Source organism: Leuciscus leuciscus (genome assembly GCF_965113295.1).
Source record: "Leuciscus leuciscus genome assembly, chromosome: 22".
Taxonomy (NCBI): Eukaryota; Metazoa; Chordata; class Actinopteri; order Cypriniformes; family Leuciscidae; genus Leuciscus; species Leuciscus leuciscus.
Genome location: NC_138746.1, coordinates 12,221,385 through 12,245,714, shown reverse-complemented (window position 1 = coordinate 12,245,714; position 24,330 = coordinate 12,221,385). Strand labels below are relative to the sequence as shown.

The 24,330-nt window shown below is 39.9% G+C and overlaps 1 protein-coding gene and 1 long non-coding RNA gene across 8 annotated transcripts in view; one reads left to right on the top strand and one right to left on the bottom strand.

The window, feature by feature from the left end:
• zswim8 (zinc finger, SWIM-type containing 8) overlaps positions 1-24,330 on the bottom strand; it is a 56,651-nt gene that overhangs the window by 10,171 nt on the left and 22,150 nt on the right. For 2 of the 7 annotated variants that reach the window (XM_082154092.1, XM_082154094.1), the window contains 14 exons: positions 24,111-24,242; positions 23,827-24,006; positions 23,204-23,387; positions 22,997-23,095; positions 22,728-22,852; positions 20,870-21,158; positions 20,570-20,722; positions 20,114-20,336; positions 19,596-19,885; positions 17,661-17,884; positions 17,038-17,529; positions 16,506-16,746; positions 11,047-11,217; positions 10,592-10,711 (listed from right to left, as the gene is read on the bottom strand). In XM_082154092.1, coding sequence (XP_082010218.1) covers positions 10,592-10,711; positions 11,047-11,217; positions 16,506-16,746; positions 17,038-17,529; positions 17,661-17,884; positions 19,596-19,885; positions 20,114-20,336; positions 20,570-20,722; positions 20,870-21,158; positions 22,728-22,852; positions 22,997-23,095; positions 23,204-23,387; positions 23,827-24,006; positions 24,111-24,242 — 2,923 coding nt within the window. Of the gene's footprint in view, positions 1-10,591; positions 10,712-10,867; positions 10,965-11,046; positions 11,218-16,505; positions 16,747-17,037; positions 17,530-17,660; positions 17,885-19,595; positions 19,886-20,113; positions 20,337-20,569; positions 20,723-20,869; positions 21,159-22,727; positions 22,853-22,996; positions 23,096-23,203; positions 23,388-23,826; positions 24,007-24,110; positions 24,243-24,330 lie in introns of those variants that run through there. The other 5 variants (XM_082154095.1, XM_082154096.1, XR_014201654.1 and 2 more) reach the window with 4 other exon arrangements.
• Positions 2,796-24,330, top strand: part of LOC309486747 — a 251,941-nt gene continuing 230,406 nt past the window's right edge. The window contains exon 1 of the long non-coding RNA XR_014201667.1: positions 2,796-2,909. This is a non-coding gene — a long non-coding RNA (uncharacterized lncRNA). The remainder of the gene's footprint in view (positions 2,910-24,330) is intronic.

Sequence of the window (24,330 nt, the reverse complement as noted above, 5' to 3'; positions counted from 1 at the left end):
ACCTGTATACACTGAGGCCAACACTTAGTCATCACCACACTTTTCTATTAGTGTACAATCACTGAAACGACACTTAGCTGTTCCACTGCCTAAGGGGAAGATGTAGATGCCTGACTCAGAAGCATTACAGACTGCCTCAGATCAAAGACAATTGAACTGTTATTATTTTTAATAATAATCATAATTTTGAGAAGATTCCTGACACACGATTCAAGCCAGAACCACAACCATGTGGAGCTATCGTAGTCGATTATAGTCAAGATCACCAGTTCTCTAAGCCATGCCTTCCCAGCGCAGATGAAATTAAGCAACAAGCATATCACCCACCTTCAAGAGGAGCTGACATGTGCCAAGAGCCCCACAGACAAGCTGGAAGTGAAAGCTGCAAGCTGGAAAGCCAGGACGACTTCAAGTGTCAGACCACTGAGTTCCTGAAAGAGCTGATGCACACTCAACGCTGCACAGACTAGCTCGAAGTGCCCGATGAAGTGGAGCAAGAAACAAGTTGAAGTTTCAAGAAGCTCTTACAGTCGCTGAACGTGACAAACAAGAATTCAAGACTGTCCAGAAGCACCTGGTAAAGCAACTCCAAACTGCTGAACATCTACTACAGAAAGCCAAAGCTGATGTTAAAGGACAAGTTCGGTATTTTACACTTAAAGCCCTGTTTACAGATCGTATCTGATGAAATAGAACGGTTAAGATTAAAATTTGGACACATGCTCCTGTCCTGAGAATTTTAGGTTTATTTCGCTTAGTGTTGTCACGGTACCAAAATTTCAGTATTCGGTACCAATACCAGTGAAAATCCACGGTTCTCGGTACCAATTTCGGTACCAAAGGGCTAGAAATCAATAAATTCTTTGCTGATACTTCCTCGTCATCATGGAGAGCGCAGTTCAAAAATAGGCTAGTCGATCTCCGAATGCGAATGAACTTACTCTGAATTTTAGTTTTGTTTTATATGAGGATCCTTTTTCAAATACAAGGTCAATATTGATTTTCACTAATGACAAAACAACAAATTATCCGTGAATTTATATGGAACTAATCTTTAAAAGTTTTCCATCTTTACTCTCCTCATGTAACGTTGCATTCGGAGATCGACAAGTTTCTCCTTTCCACAAGCGCTTGCTCTCCCGTGGCGTCTGATGTTGCTATGCAACCATGAACATAGGCGTGCCTGGAAAACCGAGCGCGCCGCGTCGCTTCTATTATGAGCGTGCTTGCCGCGCGCCTACATTTGGAATAACTAATCTGCACGCACAAAAAACGCGCTATGTGAACGGCCACTTATGGCAACTTGACATTAGCCAAATCCAAAATATTTCCATATGCGTCTCTTTCCTCCTTTCTTATCAACAAGTGGATTTACAGCCAGCACATCAGCAGCAGCACCGCCGGTCGCCATGTCTCAGCGCTTTAATAAAGAGGACGCGCAACTGCACGCGCTCAGTGCATGCGTGCATGCATGCGCATCAAGGAACCGGGTTTGAACGGGTCCTCGGTACCACCGGTACTTAAGAAAACTTGGTACCGTGACGTTTACATTTTTCTAGTACCGACTTGGTACCGAAGTACCGGGTCTTTTGACAACACTAATTTCGCTTTTGTGGACCTATTTTGCCAAACGCGTCACACCCGTGATTCTTCCGTTGAGAGCTTGAATAATAGACACTCCAGCCCAGTTGGTGGCGATAATGCACCTTTGCCAATTGCAAGCAAACCACGGGCATTTCATTGAATACACAGAAGAAGCAGAAGAAGAAGCAGCGGAGTAATACCGTAAAGGTGCTGCGGTCTCAGGGCCGGAGTGGGGCCACTTTTCAGCCCGGGAGTTTCAGGCCCAAGACCGGCCCACTTTTTCCATGGTGGAATTCCAAATTACCACTTTTTCCAAACTGGATAAATGAAGCAACAGTTCAGCTCTTACTATTGTGTAGTTTTTATTAATACCATGGTTCAACAAATAATGTAAAGGTTAAATAATAATTCACTTAAGCTGAGAAGTTAACACAAAATATTCCACTATTTCACAAGGATAAATTAACAAAAGCAGAAAGAAAGAAAAAAAGAGAGAAAGAAATAATTTGAAATGTATCCCACTCTTCCACAAAGATGCATATTGAACTAATGTTTACAAATTTATTTGTATTCAAAAATATTCAAAAAAAAAAAAGCTTTTTTAATCAAAAAACATGATACCTACTCTCAGATAAATGAGGCCTATGATTAATCAGATGCAAATAGAAATATAAAACCAGTCCTAATTGAAAGAAAACAAGTTGACAAAAAGATTGAATCCAATATTGGGTGAAAATATAGTATAATGAGAGATTTATAAGCTCTTTTTTGTAGGCTGGTCATTTTTTACCGGGAACACCACAAGTGTGACTATGTGCCATTTTGTACAAAATAAAAGTTTTTCAAAACAAAATTTCCTGGTGAAAAATTTAAGTAGACTAGTGTGATCAACAGTGCCAATTTTTTCATGGCTTGAGTTTTGTTATCATCAATATTAAATTGCATAATATTTGCAAAGTCTATGAATCGCCATGTATTGGGTGATACAAAAAGGCTAATATTTTAATTAAATTTTATATTTTGCTTGTGAATAGGTTGACAACGCTACAACAGTATTAGCCGAATAATTACGTTGCTAATGCTAATCATTACTAGACCTATCTCTCTTTACCTGTTGCCATTTGTGTTTGTCCTCTTGAAAATAAATCTGTAAGCTTGGCACATTTGGCAGCTATCGGTAGGCGCCGGCGGTGCCGCGGTAGCCTACCTGAGAAATAAACCTAAAATTCTCAGGACAGCAGCATGTGTCCAAATTTTAATCTTAACCGTTCTATTTCATCAGATACGATCTGTAAACAGGGCTTTAAGTGTAAAATACCGAACTTGTCCTTTAAAGACAAGAACTCTAAAATTATTGCTCTGGAAGACCCCCTGGAAAGGTAGTGGGGTGCAACAGATCACAGTTGATCCGGGGTCCGTACGGACCAGGCCCCACGGTTCGGCACGCATGTGATTCGCGGATTAACTGCTAAATTTAACCATCATAGAGTGAAAGTTTATAATTTGGAATTTTGTATTGCCAATTTACACATTCAAACCAATTTAAACACGGAAGATGCGGTGAAAATCGGGACTTGCACGCTCTGCGCGCACGCAGAGAGAGAGAGGCGCGTTTCAGATAGCGCTCAAACACGAATTGATTCCTCTTTCGCATTTCCTTGCCCTTGAACGGACACATACTCACAAAATTATGTCTAAATACCCGTCTCGGCAAGTATTCTCTCGGTTATGTCATAAGTGAACAGTTGGGAAAGAAACCGGATGTTTGTCTTTTTTTTTTGGTCCGTGCATTCGGTCTTAAAGTGACAGCAGACACCTAATATTCCTACTGTTGTCTCGGTGAAAAACAACAAGATACAGCTTTAACAGAGATTAAGCTATATTTAATTTCTACAGTGAACAAATAGTGTTATTTTAAATTTAGGCTTAATTATTAATTTCTGTACCTGAATACTACTGTTATGGCGCTTTTGCGTTACCAGTACCAGCTCAACTCGACTCGTCTCGTCTACATTTCAAACTACATTGCCTAAAATGTAAATGTAACTGAAATTAGGCCAACATTAAAGCATGAAAAAATAAATATGCCTCAAACATTGCAGAAGACCATTAAAAGGTATTAATTCACAATTCAAGTATAATGGTTCCTATGCCACCAAATGGCATTCTTCAAACTGGCATCCCCTTTATACAAGTTATATATTTTTAATTATGAAGTTAAAACCGCCAATAGGTGGCGCCAAATCACCGTCTTAATGTACGAGTCATAGAAGCATTCATTCAACTGATTCGTTCAAAACAGCAGATTCGTTCTGGAACTAAGCAACTATAGGTCACTGAATCACAAATACGCATAACTCTTTCTGTGGCTTGTTTGGAACTATTGTCATTGGAGAAATAGAGCAAAAACAGAGAATATTTGGAATATTATGTCTAAAATGTCACATCACAATATTCACTCTTTGTTTACTGAACTGTTTTATAAAATCATTATCACATTTGCAATTGCGCCAAAATTCTGGGAATATGTTTTAATATCTTAAGTTATAATTACAAAAATAACTCATACTAGGGCAATTTTTCCACCACATTTAGAATTTTGGGTGCATATTAATTCTGCTGGCATTTTGCCCCCAACCCCCTGATAACATCTAACCCTGCTTTAAGAGAAACATAAAACACGACAAAACATTAACAGTTTTCTATGTTGTTTTTCGTCATTGGAAAGAACGACATATTTGGCTTTAAAGCATGATTTGAAAGAAATGTGGCAAATGTTATACAAAACATATGCCATCATTAATTATCATTTGAATATTGACAACATTAAGCTACATTTGAAAACATAATTGTGTATAAAGAGGCAAGCTGTTTTGACCAATATTCTCTCTAGATTTAAAGATAGTCAAATTAACTATAACAAACAGGTTAAACAAGCTATAGCTTACTTTTAGACGTGGTGAATGAAGTTCGACTGTTCGAGGTTGTGATGGTCGTCTATGCGTACAGCAAATCTTCTTGTATGAATATGGTCAATTTCTAGTGTTTATATCCAAAGAGAAACGATGCTGGGAGATGTTTTTGTATTTAGCGCGCTGCCGCGCTCACCGCGATGTATGTTTTTTCTGGGCTTGTGCAGCGTCACGCAATCGCGCAGAATCTGATGACTGGCGTCAATGGTTCCGTTGCTTTCATTTTGTTCATCAATTGATGTTGCAATGATTTGTATAAAAATGTATATCAAGTCATTCTCGAGTCATACAGTTCAAGTCAAGTCAAGTCTCGAGTCATTGGATCTCAAGTCAAAGTCAAGTCGAGTCATTTTCTTAATTTAGTCAAGCAAGTCTCAAGTCCTTAAATTTGCGACTCGAGTCTGACTCGAGTCAAGTCATGTGACTCGAGTCCCCCATCTCTGCATTTTAGTATCGCCTCAGCTTGCTCAGAACCTCACCGGAGGTGGTACGAAAAAAAGTACCAGGAAGCAGGTACAGGTACAACTTTTACACAGTGGAAAACCAAACCAAACAAAGCCGAGTCGAGGCGAGCTGGTACTGTGTAGTGGAAAAGCGCCATTAGACTTTGTAACTTTGTTATTTAGTATTCATCTCTGCTTGTAATTTATGTATGTGTTCTCATTTTATAACTGACTGCTGACTTATTTTTAATAATGTTTGAACTTTATCAGTTAGGCTAGAAGTTTTTGATGTGGCATCAAATAACTTCAAGTGAGCTTTAAGTAATAAAGGAAAAGCAAAGTTACATTGATTGATTGTTATATTGATTTTCTCATTTTCTCATTAAATGGATAGTTCCCCCCAAAATGAAAATTGTCATAATTTATTCAGTCAGATTGTTTTAAACCCGAATAAGTTTCTTTCATCTGTTGAAAATGAAAGTTATTTTGAAGAATGTGGCTAACCAAACAGTTGCTCGTCCCCAGTGAGCTCCATAGTATATTTTTTCCTGCTATGGAAGTCAATGGGGACCAGCAACTGTTTGGATAGCCACTTTCTTCAAAATATCTTCTTTTGTGTTCAGCACAAGAAAGAAATTAATACAAGTTTGGAACATGATTAGAGTAAGTAAGTAAGGAAGGAAAGAATTTTCATTTTTGGGTGAACTATCCCTTTAAGGACAAGGGGCAGCATGTTTACTATTAGGCTACTGTCGCTTTAAGACCTGGACGCAATAAACAGGCATGACACGCTCTCAATTTTCTCTCAAATGTTTGCTTTCACTTTAGACATAACCAACTGTGTTTATGTAAACCTTGTGTGTATTTGACAGTATTAGCGCAATAAGACTCGAAAGATAACTTAGTCCAGTAACCAGGCGCTGTTTGACAGGCTTTTAGTGCCTGTGTGCTTCGGGTGTATGCGCTCAGAAAAGCACATGTTAGAACAGCGCATCATCACGCGAATGAAATGTTTAACCGGCAAAGCACATGAAAATAATTAACTTTTGTGAATTGCAGTGTCCCGTGAGTGTCACTCCACCTCTGCGTTACCACGTGATGTGAATGTGCGTTGCGTCGTGAGATTGAGGCGCCAGAACTACAACTGTTAGAATGCACTGTAGCACGATACTTCGATTTTTCCTCAAAAGCAGATCGTGGAGACATTTTAATAGTCCACGATCAAAAACCGTAATATCGCACACCCCTAGTCCACAGACAACCTGTTCACACAAAGTCAAACTATCAGCTACTAAGCGAGACACTGCTTAAAGACTTTACAGGCATGGAGTCTAAAAATTTACTGTTAACCGCCTTAAAAAAAAAAGGAGAAAAAAAAGAAGGTAGACAAGAAACTCCCCAAGCCTACTACAACCATTTTCGACAAGCCTACTTTGGTGCACATAAGAAAACCCGATATTGAAGAGGATATGAACTTAAAAACCCTCTTCCTAAGAAATCTGCACCCTGGAGTAAGTCATCATCCTGATGTCATGTCCTGCCCTAGCACGATGACAATCCAATAGCTACGTGACCTGACACACAAGGCCTACATCAAACAAAAGACAGCCTCAAAGAAAGGTTCGAAAACATCCACAGTTTCAAACTCCATCGCCCAAGACACAAGCCTTGCACTGGAAGACACGCAGTGGCATGACAACAATATAAGTCCTCCATAAAGAGCACAGAGAAAGTGACTTCCATGCCAATGACAGCTACCTAGGGGTGGGCAATCTGACAATTTTATATCGTGGTCAATCTTGAAGACGTCGATGATCTACTTTTCAAGCGAATCATAGAGACCGTGATCTTTTATGTCCTCGTAATATGTCCATTTGATGGCTTTGAGAATGGCAGCGTCTGAGCACACGTCGCTCACATTCTCCATCTTTATTAGTTATGGTCTTTTTTTTAACAGTTTTGTCTCTTACATTACTAAATTGAACTGTTAAACTAAGAAAGTAAACGGTTTATGAAAGAATCATAGCATTTGCTTTTACAGATATTATTAGTAACAGAAAGACAAACACTATTAATGCGTTCTCATTTACCTTCAGCAAATGTGAATTTATATAATTTAAACAAATCTTTGAATATCTAATAAACATTTAATTTCACAAACCTTGCAGGCTTATTTGAATTTAGCAGTCAGATCTTCTGAAGTGCACATTTGTAGCCTGGATGATCTCGTGTATTCAGTCCGTTTGAATTGAATGCGGACAGGAGAGTTCAGCTTCACTGGAGACGCACGATCGACAAATTGTGAACACTTGATTTCAAACTATGCTGCGCTATATTTAGTAGCCCGCTTTGTCATATTCATGTAATTTTCACTGTGCTCTATGTAATATTAGTGATACCTTGTCTATTTGAAAAAATATGATTACCAGTGTGCACAAACTTAAATTACTGAGTGCCCTGTTAGTTACAGCGTTTACTTTTTATAAAAAAAAAAATCTAAATGTTCTCTAAAAAAATTGAGAATTATTTTTAAATTCATTTTCAAATATTAAATATTAATTCAAATATATAGGCTTTATACATAAACCAGGACCCTGCGCAGCATATCTTAATGAGTGCGCAAATTAGTACCTGTCTCCCTGGCGGAACGTGCTCATATTTTAGAGAAAGTAGTTCATATTTACATAATGATTTATCATATCCACCCGCGACCCACCTGCAATTAATCAGAATGTTTTTTTTATTACTTGACCCGCCCGATTCGCGGATTATCCGCAGCGCCCACGGATTTAACCGTGATCCGCGCATCACTAATACTCTACTCTTTAAGATATCGGCATCGCTATCCGCGCATCACTAATATCCTGCTCTTTAAGATATCGGCCATTAAAAAACTAATATCAGTCGACCACTAGTTTAATGACTATATTGACAACTGATTGTTTAATGCAGTACTGTGTTTTAAATTGTGCAAATAGATAAAGTCCATAGGCTTGTTCCAGTCTGGATATTCTCGATAGTATATCTCAAAATTGGGAAGATCGCGATTCAAATCATCGATTGTGATTGTTTGTTATAAGATCATGATATGACATTTTGGGAAGATCGCCCACCCCTACACCTACTACACAAACTGCTGGGAAAAGTCATGGGACCAGCAATACTTTTCAAGAAACCCAAAAGACCGAAACAACTGGAAACCTAGCATGACATCCAAAGGCGATCAACCAATGCATTCAAAAGCATCCAATGTGGGTAATCGACGACGACGAAACCTACCTAGACACCGTTCAGTTAAGCACAGCACTGAGGATGCCCAAGAACGAGAAAATATACAATAAAAGACATGGAATCACTAATGAGGCAACTGAAAGTGTTCATCGAAAACAAGCTAAACATGGATGAGCACCAAGATGAGTCATGCTCGTTATGACTAGCGATGGAACGTCCAATGATCATCTGATACACCTTCATAATGAAGATGATTGTTCCACCTGTTCTACAATAACACAGAACAAAGGTGTCTCTCACAGCCAACCACCAACGAAAATCCAGAGGTACCAGAGAAACCCGTCCTGGTTACGCATCACTCACAAAGAAACCACCCAATGAGCCCCACAATCAAGGACCATGTTTATGCAACAGTAACCACAATAAGCATAGAAGGTCAGAAAGTCTGCCACCACCAGAAGGCATCACAAGAGGAATGCAATGTAGGAGACAAAGTTTTGCACTACAGCTCTACACAGCCATGCCAAACTACCTCCCACTGTCTGCCAAAGAACTTCCTGCCTTACTGGAGTGACTCCCGTAAGAGCATGGATGATCCCTTGTCCAAGGCAAAGATGCAAAAAGTAAATCGAAACTCAACTGGGAATAAACATGGGTCAAACCTACAAGAAAAGTGGGGATCAACACAGACTGAAACAGATCTGATCTGACCCTACCCTACCCTACAAAACACTCAAAAAACATGTTCTTCCCACAGGTGGAAAGGAAACATGTAACTATCCACCCAACAAGTAAAACACCTAACATTAAGTTAAAGGAACCGTATGTAAGATTCTGGCCAAAACTTGTACTGCAATCACTTTCTAATTACTGTAGAGCGGTGTATCCCCTCCCCCTCCCCCCTGACTCGAGGTTGCCAGATAGGCTGGCATTTTTTATCCGACACGTTGTAGCTGCAGCTGTGGCAACTAGAGCAGAGCTGGCAACCCGGATGCCGAAACACTACTGACTTTGTGATTGGTAGATAGGTGGAGGGTGGAGCATCAGGCCAAAACACATGACATCATCAATATCAGTTGAGGGCTGCAACTTCACTTTTAAATGACAATATCCTGGCCGGACTACTGTTGTCAGTGATATAAGTATTTGAAATGAACTTGATTTCTTAATGTCTAGTGACATATCAGGGCCATTTTATGATTAATTGAAATACATTTCTTATATACGGTTCCTTTAAGGTACATGACACCTTAGCTGTGCAACTATAGTTGTAAGCCATACCAGAAAACACTCAACTGATTTGTTTTGTTTCGTCTCTTCCTTTATTAGGTAAAAAGGCTGTCTACCCCATAAGGGTCAAGGTAATGATATTAAGATTGACGCACCACACCTAATATCTCTAATATCCACCTTAAAAATCGAAATGTGAGAGAGAGAGAGCTCCATGCACATCCACATTTTTACCACAAATTATGTCACCAGAAAATTAAAGGTAAACGGTCTCAACCTAGAACAATTTCTCCCAAGACACCATTTCAGTCATGAAAAGACATCCAGCAAATCAACGAACCTGAAAACCAAGGATGCCGACAAACTGCTAATAAATAGTGCTACCATGCTAATAAATAAAATGTTCACTATAGTTTGGATATTAATATCCGCTACAGAGTTTATAGTTACGGCCCATTCAAACGAACGCTGGACAATTCTTTGTTCGGCTGTAAAAATAAGTAATTCTTTCAAAATTCCAAATATAAATTAATGAATTATCCTTTGAGCTAAATTGATCTGTTTCCAAGCACACAGACTGTTTATATACTAACTTAGCAAAAACATTAAGTATTTAACCCAGAATATTCCTTTTAACCGGAACTTGTGACAACATTTTACATATGGTTATGTATTATTAATGTGTACTGTCCCTGATTAAATAAATAAATAAATAAAAATAAAGGTCCATGTCATTACCTTCTGATAATACACATCTATACACATCTACACACACACACACATCTCAGAGGAGACCATTAGCAATACAAGAACACAAACAAGCCATTTCATAAGATGCCTAACCAAAACATGGCATATTTTCTACTTCTACATTCTCAATTGTAATATTTAATCCCATTAAAACTGGCAACATGCGCGCAATCAGCATGGGATAAAGTTTAGAGTAACAAGACAGACATCAGGATGTCAATAACTCTGCTGGAGAGTCACCTCTTATCCGCAGAAGGCAAGGTAAACTGCCAACATATAATTTAGTCTATTTTAACTATTATAGCTGGTAACAGGAAATAAAATGGGATTTAAGAAAACAGTTTTTCCTAAAAGCCAAATTGCAAAGATAAATGGGCATACCAAGACGTGCAGCCAGGCCCAACAGCCATTTGACGTCTTCTGTGTATGGGGGGCTACGGGAAAAGTTGTTCGGATGATCGTTGTGGGCCCTCCTTCCCAACATCTCCAAGGCCAGCATACCTAAATAAGAACAGGAACATTTCGCCATCAATACTCTGTACTGTACGACACTGTACTGATCAAGTATTGAATTGACACATGCACCCAAACATCCTAATCTCCAGGACTTATGAGTACTGATAGAACGGAAATCATGCCTTAATTAATATTTCTCACTGTGAGAGTTCTTTGTGAGTCCTGCAACATGGACACAACCGACCTCTCCCTCACCTCTCTTGATAATTAATCACCACAATTCAGGACCAGATGGATCCTAATGGGTGCAAAACAGCAACATAAGGACAGGCAAGCCATGCCCTAATGGATCTATGTAATTAGAAATCAGGCGTCCTTACCGACTCTGTAGGCCGAGTGGAGGTAGTGCAGGCCCTGCTGGCTGATTGGTTGACTGTGCTGCTCGTCTTCCACGGGGAATGGTGCACTGACCAGCGAGGGGGGCTGGGACGAGAGTCCTGGAAGAGAAGTCCCCTGAATGGCCTGGATGGTGGCGCCTGAGTGTACTCCTGCTGCCGGGCAAAAAAAGGGGAGAGGATGTTCAGGGGTGTCTATGAATTTGCAAACTGTCCAATGCCTTCCCAACAATTTCTGGAAAACTGGTAAGAACTGTAATGAACTTTTGTCTGCACTGAGTTTAAGGTGCACTAAATAACTATGCTTAAACTAAATAACTCAACTATGTAACTATGGTCTATGCTTTCAAGATGGCGCCGCAAATGGCCGCCTCTGTGTGGAACTCTCCAGTTGTTTTACTGTATGTGTTTGATTGTTTAAGAAAAAAAAAAAAAAGGACAAACTGTTTCACCAGGGATGAACTGCTGAATATTCGGCAGTACACACTACCCGATCTTCTTCAGGTGGTTTTTGATTATTCTGACGTTTTGCTGAACATTGTAGTTTGAGGAGCAGCAGCGCTGCCCAAGCGCTCTAGGACGCACAAGCGCAGGAAGCGAGCCGGAAATCTAGTCAAACTCAGACATCGCAGCTTTAGAACCACGCTGCCTAGTATCCATCTGGCAAATCTCCGCTCTCTACCCAACAAAATGGACTACCTTCTCTCCTGAATCAAAAAAGGACTTTTCAAACTCTACAGCTCTGTGTTTCACAGAAACATGGCTGAATGGAGCCATTCCGTTTTCCTCTTTCATCCTCGTAAGTGTTTAACATTCCATAGCAAGCGCATGTGAGTGCAGCGCTGCAAAAGCTGGCTGATCCGATCACAGAGCAGCAACATCCGGACTCTCTTATTATTATTCTTGGTGACTTTAAATCAAGCAAACCTCACCCTTGATCTGCCAAAATACAGACAACACATTACATGCCCAACCAGAGAGAAAAATATTTTGGACCACTGCTACACCACAATAAAGGATGCATATCGGTCCATCCCTAGAGCAGCTTTAGGACTCTCTGATCACTATCTGGTTCATCTTATACTGACCTATACAGGCAGAAACTGAAATCAGCTAAACCTATAATAAAGGACTGTAAAAGGATGGCCTAAAGAAGCAGAGTGGGATTTAAAAGCCTGCTTCAGTTGCACTGATTCAGGGTATATGCAGGAATCATAGAGATGAATTTACTACCTTTTACTACCTTTTTTACCACCTCCACAATATTTTTTACTACCATCACGACATCAAGCAGCAGCCCTTTTTTTGGGGGTGTGGTGGGGTGGGCGGGGTATGTAAAGCACCACTTACTACTTACTATAAGGTATAAGTGTGACACTGTCACACCCATCATACATATTAGGTACACTAATGTTTAATTGTTATCATTAAGTAGGCCTATTGTCATTGTCAATTATGTTTTTTTTGTAGTGTCGAGTTGAGTTTCAGTTGTCCTTATCTTAACCCTAGCCCTTGAGTTATCCTAACCATAGCCCTTAGCCCTAATAAGGTGAATAATAACCTTGGCACTTTGTCATTGCTATCAACTCCGACTCACTCAGGGCTCGACATTAAGCCTTTTCATGTCCTTGTCCTCTGGACAAGTAAATCTGTCATTCACTTGTCCGAGTAAAAAAGTTGCTTGTCCGGAATGTTTTTGGTGTGTGTGTGTGCTGTAAATATAATGTATTCTGAAGAAATATCCTCATCTGTGTTAAATCAGCTCTGATATATTTAAATCTGCATATTGTCATATCTGCACCTTTAAAGGGCCACCCCCCACCCCCCAAATCTTATTCAATGTATGCTTAATCTTTAGTTTTAAATGTTATCAATAGATTAAATTGGAATAGCCTATTAAGATAATATAGGGCTGTTGTTACCCTAGGAAGGGCTGATCAAATTAAATCATTTACACTGAAAATGTACAACTGCATTAAATAATGTTATGAATATGAGATCGTTTAAAATATTTTTGAATATACAAATAAGAAACGTTGGAAAGAATGATAAACATGAAAGTAAACCGCCAGTAGGAGGCGTCAGGCGACCGTCTTAATGAGCGAGTCATTGAGTCATTCATTCAAACGATTCGTTCAAACAACTGATTCATTCAAGAATGAGACATGTTTATGAATGGACATTGAATCTTTGACTCAGCCAATTCGTTCAAAACGCTGAATCATTCAGTAATGAAACACGGTTGAGATGCGTTACGGTTCTGCTGTGATCTTTGTTTGGAACTATTTTTGCTGCTGAAACAGAACAAAAACAGTCAATATTGTGTCTAAAATGTAAGTAACTTAATTTGAACTGTTTATTGAACTGTTGTATCAAAAGCAATGTCAATTTTTCAGTCGTGATGGTACTCAAGAAAACAGCACTCGTCGTGTGAGGTTGCTAAACTGTATCATATGTTAAAAATATTAAAACACATTTTGAATTTTGGCACTGGCAGTAACGTTATGTTGTTAACTGAGTTTAAACTGAGTTTACATTTGTTTGGATTTCTCCTCGAGAGGCTGCGCGAGCCTCAACAGCGCAACCTTGTTACCGTCAGTAGCCTAATACATCCACTATCGATCGCAACTTACAATAAATATAAATACAATCAGAATCATTCTCTCATTTTAGTGATTCCCTAGTTATTTATAAATTTTTTTGTTATTGACGTTTAATTAGGCTACTTGTCCGGTCGGGCAAGTAAAATTCTTTTACTTGTCCCTTCAAAAAATCCACTTGTCCCGGACAAGCGTTAATGTCGAGCCCGTCAGGTCCTGTTAGCACCGTATATATATTTTTTAATTATGCTACATGAAGTTAAAATATATGGAGACACAAATATTAAGCAAAAAAATGGAAACTCATATATTGAGGTGGTGATGAAAAATTTACTACCAAGTCAAATTGCGTTTGTTACCTTTTACTACCTTTCAAGGGCCTTAATTTTGGTAGATTATTTTTACTACTTTTACTACCTTTTACTACCGCGCGGACACCCTGTGATTGGACTGTTTTTGAAGCTGCTGCCACTGATTTGGATAAACTCACAGATTGTGTCACACCATACATCAGTTTCTGTGAGGATATGTGCATTCCTACCAGGACTTATTTAACATACAACAATGACAAACCATGGTTTTCAGCGAAACTCAGACAGCTTCGCCAGGCCTAAGATGATGCTTACAGGAATGTGGAAAAAAATCATGTACAATCAGGCCAAAAACACACTGACAAAAGAGAATAGAGTAGCTAAAAGGAGACATCACAATCTACAAGACGACACCATCCCCCAATTCTGTAGGGAATAAACAACTGGCCGACGACCTGAATGATTTCTACAGCAGATTTGAAAATCAAAGTCACACCCCACACCCACTCAGACAGTCTCTCTGCACAACAATCAACACCTCCAGTAACCCCACTCTTCCCCCTTCTGCACTTCAGATCAGTGAAGAGGATGTGTGTCGGGTCGGGAAACAGAAGACAAGGAAAGCACCAGGCCCAGGCGGTTTCTCACCAGCCTGTGCTGTCCAGCTGGCCTTCATCTTCTCGCAGATCTTCAACAGATCACTGGAGGAAGTCCATTCCTGCTTCAAATGCTCCACCATCATCACCATCCCCCCCAAAAAAAATCACTGGCTAAATGACTACAGACCAGTCGCTCTCACGTCTGTGGTCATGAAGTCGTTTGAAAGACTGGTGCTGGCACACCTGAAGGACATCACAGGACCCCGGCAGTTTGCCTATCTAGCAAACAGGTCAATGGATGATGCAGTCAACACGGGACTGCATTACATCCTGCAACATCTGGACAAACCAGGGACTTCTGCAAAAATCCTGTTTGTGGACTTCATCTCGGCCTTCAACACCATCATCCCAGCAGTCCTTCATACTAAGTTAACCCAGCTCTCAGTTCCTAGCTCTATTTGTCAGTGGATCACCAGTTTTCTGACAGATAGGCAACAGCTAGTGAGGCTGGGGATATTCACATCCAACACCTGCACAATCAGCACTGCGGCACCCAGTGATTGGAACTTTTTACGAAATGAAAGAAACAATTTGTAAATGTAAAATAAAATAAAAATATGATGTGTTTTTAATGTTTTTTTTTGTATTTTTTTTTTCTTTTACTTTTTTGATAATGTTGTGCTGCTCATCTTGGCCAGGTCATTTCTGTAAAAGAGATTTTAATCTCAGAAAGTTTTATCTGGTTAAACAAAAGGGCAAATAAATGAACCGTTAAATGCACCCACTGGGCAATGATAAATATGTGCGCAATACCACTTTATTTTGGTATTTGGTATTACATTTATTTTGACATTAACCTACCTCTTATTCCATTCCCAGAAGACAATTAACCTACCTCTTAATCCATTCCCTGTTAATTCTATTCTATTCTGTTATATATAGCACACCTGTACATACAAATATTTCCATTTTTATTTATATATTATACTGTATATACATATGTATATTATTCATATATCTTTATTCTTAATTTTTTATTTTACTACCTGTGAACTGTTGTTGTCTCTGTGTCATGGAAGCTTCTTCTGTCACCAAAACAAATTCCTTGTGTGTGCAAACATACTTGGCAATAAAGTTCTTTCTGATAACTAGTTTGTTGCACTAACCTTGAATTATGTATATTGAGGGCACTGTGACGAATTGCTCATGTTTCTTATTTGTAATTTGTTTTAGTTCAAATTGTTTTCAAGCTCCATTAATATAATGTAATTTTGTACATGTAATATTTGTCACCCATGATTAAATAATATTGACAGACATCTCATAATTAGATCCATTTTTGATTAAGGGAGTGACAATCCAATTCTAAAGTGATTCCTGGTGCATTTAAATGTTTTGTTACTGACTATTCTGTCATGTAAAAACAATTTTGTCAACGTGAGTTGTGTCTCTTGTCTTGTCCTGTGACAGAAGGCTTTATGCTCGATTTCAGAGGAAATTACTAAATCCATACTAAATCCAACTTTATTTTGTTGGTGTGGTTACTGAAAAACACTGAGGCCATTTACATTCCTTATAAATGAGCTATGAACAAAACAAAATTGTCAATCTTGAAAGGCTAAGCGAACTAGATAGTAAATGAGTGTCCAACCAATTGTTTCAAAATACCATCATTTTTTGCGTTCCCATATGCTCCAATGAGATGGCCTTAAATAGTTGTTTTATTCTATGTAGGTGCAAATAATTTCAAATGCAGATATTAAATCTGATGAAAGTAGTGTTCATCTCTAGCAAATTGCTGTATATTGTAAAACTGCATTAATTCAGAATTATTTTAAATAACATTGGATATTATGCCGAAAGTTGTGTTCATGTTGGATGAGATGGAAAGATGTCAAGATGGAATTGAAATTCTACAACCAACTTGTCCTTACCTGTCACAGTAGTGCTAAGAGGCAGGGCTGCCTCTGCAGTATGGTATGGGTGGACAGCGATCTGAGTCATGGACGGCACTGGAACGCCAGGGAAAGTGACAGCGGTCGCTGCCATAGGAGGATGAGGGCCAGTGGCCACAGAAAATGGGTACTGAGCACCAATAAAAGCAGGGTGCATTCCCTGAGAAGACAAACAGATGCTCTTAAAACCAGCTTGATACGCCTTCCTCGAGTCATATACCTGCCATTGAAAAATTAAAACCACAAAATTAAGTTAAACCAAGAGCATAGCAGTAAAGATAATTATACATGTATAAACAAACTAGTATGAGTCTCTCCATTTATATTCTGCCAGGAATGTCATGCTATGCATCAATGACTGCCAAGTAAGCGTCTGCATTAGAGCTTAAATTTAGTATTAATTACCTTCAGTTAAATGCAGACAAATAATACTACAGATTGAAATAAAAATGCTAAGCACAGGTAATTGAAACCCATAATCATTTCAATAGGAAATGAACAGAGCTCATACCTGTGGGTAGGCTGTCCCAGAGACGGGGAAGACGGCAGGACGGGGGACATGTTGAAGCGGGTGGCCCAGGTACTGCGGGGTGCAGACGGTGGGCAGATGGGTTTGGATGGTGGTGTAGGGATGCAGACCTGCCGTGTGTGCCATGGCTGAGCCCGGCAGCGCATGTGACTGATATATGGTGGAGCCGACGGAAATGACAGGTACTACGGCGGCTGCCGTCACTGTCGTAGTTACAGCCGAGACACCTGATGAATCCAAGACTCCGGTGTTATCCAGGATACCGCAGCCTCCCTCGGGTGCCGTTCTCCTTGCTCCACCGTTGGCCCCGCAGCGGCCGGAACCCTCTCGTTGGGCCCCTGAACCACCACCCACTGTTTGCTCATACAGCCAATACCACTGGTGAGCCACCTCGAACAAGACCTCAGGATATACACCGCCTCCCTTTGCAGCCTCCTCAACAGCCATGCAAGCTTTCTCCAGCATCACATTATCCTGAAGAGAGAACAATGCAGAAATGTGTTGTTTAAAAGCCACAAGCAGCTGATTTTTTTATAACATTAGATTAAAAATGGATTGTGATCCAGTGGCTATGTATAATGAATGTGGGCTGTGCTGGACAATACCTGCTCCTTGCACTGCACTAGAGCTCTCTGAATCTCGTTGGGGTTCAGGGCATGAGCGTGAGGCAGGCAGCTCAAGGCCAGCTCTGCCGCAGCACGCACCATGTTGGGATCACGTGCTCGTGATGCGCGGTCTGCGAGTGACGCCACCTCCGGAGGAGTAAGGTGCCCGTCCCAGCATTCCACCAGAATGTTGAGGGCAGCACTCCCAATTTCCATGGCCTGGCCTGTGCAAACACGACAGAAGAATTCAAAATCAAACAAAAGGCAGGTTTGCCCACCCATTTGTTAGAATACTCTCGTATTAACTTCATATCCATCCATATCTATCTATTTAATTAGAGCTGCACGATTAATTGTTAAAAAGATCACAATCTCAATTCAAACACTAGAGCTGGTTTGATTCATCGATACAACGATTTATTATCATCACATGTTACTTGGCGATACGAGTATCAATACAGCTGCTTCTGTATCCATTCCGCAACATGTGCGCAGCAGTGGACCACGCTTAATTTGAATACAAGAACAGCGTTTTAAACGGCGTGGTAATGTCCTGGAATTAATTAATATAATATATAGGTTAGAACAAGGTTTTAATCTGGCAAGCAGAGGAAAATACCTGGGGTTGCCTGATATCAAGAGACTTAATCCCCGAGCTTCAAAACATGCGAAATGTTTTGCTTATTTTTCTCAACCTGGTAACCATGTGTACACACTGTCTCTCTGGATAAAAGTGCTGGCTTTCTGAAAACACCGGTAAGCTTGCAGTTTAGCAATTTACAGTTCGATATTCTATTCACAGAAAAGTGTAATACATCAAGTCTGTGTTCATATGGGCCTGAGAGAGAGATTTTGCATGTATGAATTACCTCAGTCTGTGCCGTGTTCCTCTATTAACAGTGAAGCGCCGGTGAGTTTAAAAAAAAAGTGCTTCAAAAACAGTTAAGTTACCAACTGCTTGCTGAAAAAGATAATGTAGCTCTTCAGTGCTGAAGCTATTTTATTGATAAAAATTTAAGGGCAGCGTTGAGAAGTTTCTGCGTTGCTGAATGTTTCTGTGCACGCGCCGCGCACCGAGCGCGATCTGTCCGAATTTGTGCGCGTGAGCTACAGTGAAGAAAGCGCATTACAAAATGCTTCTAATTTTTCAGGGAGTGTGTGTTAATTAGTGCAATGATAACCTATCAGCAATGTAAAGATGATTTTATTAAAATATTAGAATGAGTAGGATACATTACAATATAAATTTATTAGAACGAGTACATTTTTATTTCTGTGCTTAAAAAACAGAATATTGTACCTGGCGGGGAGTGCCCAATGTTAAGATGAAACTTACTCCATTACCTATATTGTTATACAGTGCTACAGAGGCCCTTCACAATGCAGAGGGCAACTGCTTGGTCTGCCTACAGTTTGCAATGGCCCTATAGTATGCAGTTTAATAAACAGCTGTTATACTAAATTCTGAAATTTAGTGCAGACCCGTATTGTGATGTATATCGTAACGTGGCATCTGTATCATTATATGCATCGCATTGTGACTTTATTGCTGATACACAGCCCTATCAAACACCCACACAATCTTATTCCTAAATGACAACAATTCGCCTGTGTCTATTAAACCTTTGACAAAATCACACCGGAACATTCAAATCTGCATTGGTGCTGCCGCTGACCCAGAGAGAGCAGATGTCATGTATAGGCATGAAACAGCTTCACAAACATCCATCCATCCATATCTACCTATCTATATCCATCAATCCATACATGAGCCTGGAGAGATTAATATACTCTAGTATAGTACTATAATTCTCCAAACTGAATTGATACTCTAATGCCAAGGATATGAATTTTAAAGATTACATTTGCATTTCAAGGGGATAATAAATCATTTTGAAGTTTGTGATCCCTGCAGATTACACAATTATCTCTCACCTGTAATCCAGGATACATGTGAGGAATACGTCCTTGACAGCCAGTTAGGAGACACAAAATTATGGAGGCCGAGGGCATACAGGCCAATCTCAAAGGCACACAGATGCAGGTTGCGGTGGGGCCCCTGGTGGCCTCCACTGGCAGAGGGTTGAGTGAAAATGGAGGTAGAGCTGTTCCCTCCAGCTTTAATCAGCACAGTCTTGGCCAGCTCAAAGTAAAAATGGGCAGCTGCCTCAGATGGCTGGTTGGGCACATGTGGAGCATGGCATTCAGGCCGGCGGCCTTTATACCTATAAAGAGAGAAAGAGACCGTGTGTGTCATAAACAGCAGACTTAGAGTCAGAGAATCTGTTCTGACTCTGAACTGAAACAACATATTTAGTCAAAGAATAGGTACTGAAGTAGAGATTTAGTTGTGTTTGTTAAGGGCTTAAAAGAGATGCTGATGGACAAGCACCAAAAACCGAGACCAAACCCACATAAGGGGCAATGAGGGCAAAAAGACAGGTTTGTCTCACCTGCTGGTGTCAGTACTCTTGGCTCTGGCTCCTCCTCCAGCTCTGCGTGAGCCACTGGATGACGATGAGCCAAGTGAATCAGATGACGAGCTGCTAATGCTATCACTGTCCTGGCCTCTTCCCCAGGAAGCAGCTGTCCAACCCCCTCGAAGTGGGCGTCGACTGAGAGTAGGAGAGCTGTCTGAGGTGGTCTCTGGAGCGCTGCTGTCAATGCTTGCCATGCCTGAGAAAACATGCCAGAAAGAACACCTTTTTACACTCTCAAAATTCTTTATGCATAGTTAAAAATAATAAATTAAATTAATATATGCAATATATTTGGATTTCTTTCTTTTTTTACAAATAATATATTATTAAATAACTATTTAAAAAAAGGCTAATGGGTGAACTGATCATCTTTGCATTGATCTGTGCACTTCATCTATCTGTCTAATTAACAAAACCACTGTCTCCTACCAGTGTGTTTCTTTTTCTGTCGTACAGGTGATCCCCAGCAGCGTGTGCCGTATGCCCCGCGGCCCCCCAGTGCCAGACGACTGGGCACTGTGCCTTCAGGCTTGAAGGGTGCAGCTTCGCTCTGCTGCTCACAGGAGGTCGACTGCGCACCCTCTGCCAAGAAAGAAAGAGGGATAAAAAAACAACTTTAAACTAGGTCACTTCAAACTCCACAGGGACCCAATTCAATAACATTTAAGCAATGAATTTCCTTCTGAAATTGAAGTGTCTACCCATGACACTTTGGTGGATGTGGTTCACCTTGATCTCTGTTGTCAGAGATGCCCTCTCCCGTTGCTGAGCTCTGAACTCCACCAGCCGCTAAACCTCCCTGCTGCCCTGCTGCTCCCCCGCCGGTCACGCCCTGCACAGCAGCTGATGTTGCTGAAGGGGTGTGCTTTGACACTCCCCCCGCGGCTCCGCTGGCACCATGGGTGGCGTGTTTGGATGGGCTCTTTTGGCTGCTGGTAGCTGGTTTGCTAGAGTAAAATGAGCTCAGAGTCTGAGGCTTATGCGTCTGGCTCTCACGGTCAAGGAGTTTGTCCAGAATCTACAAAAAGATGAAATCAGACATTTATACAAGACATTTACTGCATTTCACACATGATATCTTGGCTTATCCTTCATTACAAAAATGTTATTTGAGAGACTAAGGCCTTGTTTACACTTGGTATTAAGATGTGTTTTGGTTTATTGGATCACAAACTTGTCCACTTTTAACCACTTCCAGAGGTAGTCGAAAATGCATTTGAATAGATTGCTTTCGTAGTGTAAACACTGATGTGGTCAGATGTGTTTCGAACAGCCACAAAACACAGCCTACTCTCCACCTACTGACTTAATGAGTAAACATTATGGGAAGTGCGCTAGCCAGACGGGATTAAAACTTTGTTGGCTCGAGACCCAGGTTTGGATTGAAGATGAAAAACATACCGAGCACAATATTATCTCAATTATTCCTGGTTCTAAGTTAAACCACTTTAGGATTTAATAAAGACACTTCGAAATTATTTAGCAAGCAATGACAGAACAATCACAGCAGTGTGTGTCTAATTATTCCCATATTAATAATCCTCATACTTTTGACAATTATACACATTTGTAAATAAACCCCCCATTTGTAACTTTTAGCTTTGTAGTCAATTAATTTAAGAACTTGTAATTCAATTTTAACATTTTAATTGTTGTGGTAAGCTTATAGAATTGAACTAAAACCTTGTGAAGGTGAAATTAGCAACCCTGCAGCACTACGTTTCCAATCATTAGGGGCCTCTTACAGACCCATATAGAGCATTGTGTGTTTTGCGGAAAAAGATGAAGAAGGTTTACATGCATTAATTCATACATGTCAAAAACAAACATTTCTCATTGTGCTTGAATATTAATGTCTGGTTGAAGTTATGCAGGCTATCAACTAAGAAAGCAAAAGGGAATGACAAAATAAATCACAACTGAAATTTTACTATGCCACCACAGATACATTTATACAACTTATCAAACAAAACTATTTTAAAAGACCAAAGCAATTAAACAGTAGCAGCCTATAATTAAAACAAACAAACTTGATGGCTGCTGGCATTTATTCGAAGCCTATAAGCACTGGCAAATCAGTGGCTGTAATCATTCAATTATATCACACGACACAATGTACAAACTATAGAGAATACATACAATTATTTAAAAAGAAGCTTAACTTAATTCAACGTTGAAACGCAATTACGTTACCAAAAAGAGTTTCTGTGATCCGCGGAGCATGCACTAATATTTTCAGTGGCACTTTAACATGAAACAGGACACTTGTGAATATTCATATATATGTGCAAATAAGGTATTTATTCAAAGTTATCCACATTTCATCTGCAATAGCATTTTGAACTTTTGTAATGATACGTTTGGTCATTGACTTTTAAATGCATCATTATGCAAATTACAAACACATGAGGAGAGTTCTCAGCATGAGAACTCACAAGTTCTCAGCATCAAGACCCATGACTGGCAGATCAACGTACTACTACATTTCTCTGAAAATGTAATTAAATTGAATGTGGAGGATTTTAACTGTGACAAGATGACTGACAGGGCAGTTTAAATGGTGACAGGATAACTCCAAAAGACTTGCCTTTTTAAGCTTGCTTTGGTCATCTTTATAGGTGATCATCAGTGCTAGAGCCAAGTCTCCCTTTTCTCTCCGTGTGCCTTCACATAGCAGAGGATGCTCTGCCTCACTGACCGTTGTCTTCATACCTAATATAAAAAAAATATTAAAAAATATTAAAAATAAAAGTTAATGAAAAGGACAGATAATTGAAACAGAATGAAAGAATATTTTCTACAACACACATTACTGCTGGTTGGTTTTATATATTTTTTTCACATAAATTGACTCACCAAGAGCTGCAACAGCAGCCTCAAATCCCAGCTCCTCATCACCAGGCATTTCATTGTTACGGTTCCGGCTAGGAGGTCGAGAGCCCGTGGGAGAGACCACTGCAACAGGCAAGTGATAGCAAAAAAATATGAAAAACGAGCATGGGGATTTTGGGGCTTTTAAAGAGCATTTTTAAAACAGTTGGATAAGGTCGATGTGTGACTTACCAGGGGTGCAAAGTACGTCAAATATGAAGCTTGCCAGCATGAGAGGCAGAACCGGACGATAGTCGCAGAAGTTTCCATCACGGAGCTGCTCTGCTCTGTCCCTTATGGAAGTCATTTCTACAAGACCCAGAGGAATCTTCTTCAGGAGAGCCACTACCTCTGACTCCTGATATGCCAGCTTGACCTAACACAAGAGCACAGTAGTTTAGAGTTCTGGGACAAAAAATACTCCACATCTTTGAAATCAGGCATCAAAACATTACAATGCATTTTTAGTTTGTGGTTTGTAATACTGTGTGTTAATAGAAGTGCTCAAATCTCTGCAAATTGTGTACACCTCATTTGCTAATGTTGAATTATATTACTTGCCATTATTTTTTATATTTATGCATGAATACATAAATTATAATATAATATAAAACATGTAAATACTTTTACACCATTAAAATATAAAACATGTAAATATTTTATAACATTAAAATACAATAAAGTTAGAAAAAAAAAGAAGAAAAAAACCCTGATATTACACTTCCAAATTTCAACAAGACCAGACACATCCCTAACAACAAACTATACTGGCTACTAGCAGATCACCAGATTTATGAGATTGACATCTGCTTTACCTCCAGAGCTTTAGTAGAGGCAGGAGGTCTCTGCAGCTCCAGGGAAAACATGCCAGTGTTGAAGGCCAGGTTATGGAGCTCCAGCCTCTCACTCAACACAGTCAGCAGAAAGGCTACTTTAGACAGGGTGTTAGTGGCCACCTGCGTCTGTTTAGTGGTCGACACCTTGCTCTTTTTACCCTAAACGAGACAAGGAGATATTCAATTTCAAAGGTGAGCACCGGTATGATTGTATGTCACAGCTGAAACCTCTGGGAAATCAATGAAAAAGACTATTTCGGTACCTTTGTCTGTGGCTGCTCCACCTTCAGGTCGGGCGGATTAGCCAAAAGATCTCGAGCAAGTTCAACCGCCAGTCGGCAAGCATCATTACTGTAGCCGTGAGCATAGAGAGCCTCAGCACAGGCAAACAGCACCTGCAACACACCATTATACATTTGAAAACCTTTTAAAGTTCTGTGCAATTAAATTGAAAAGAAAGAATAGAATAAAATAAAATAAAAA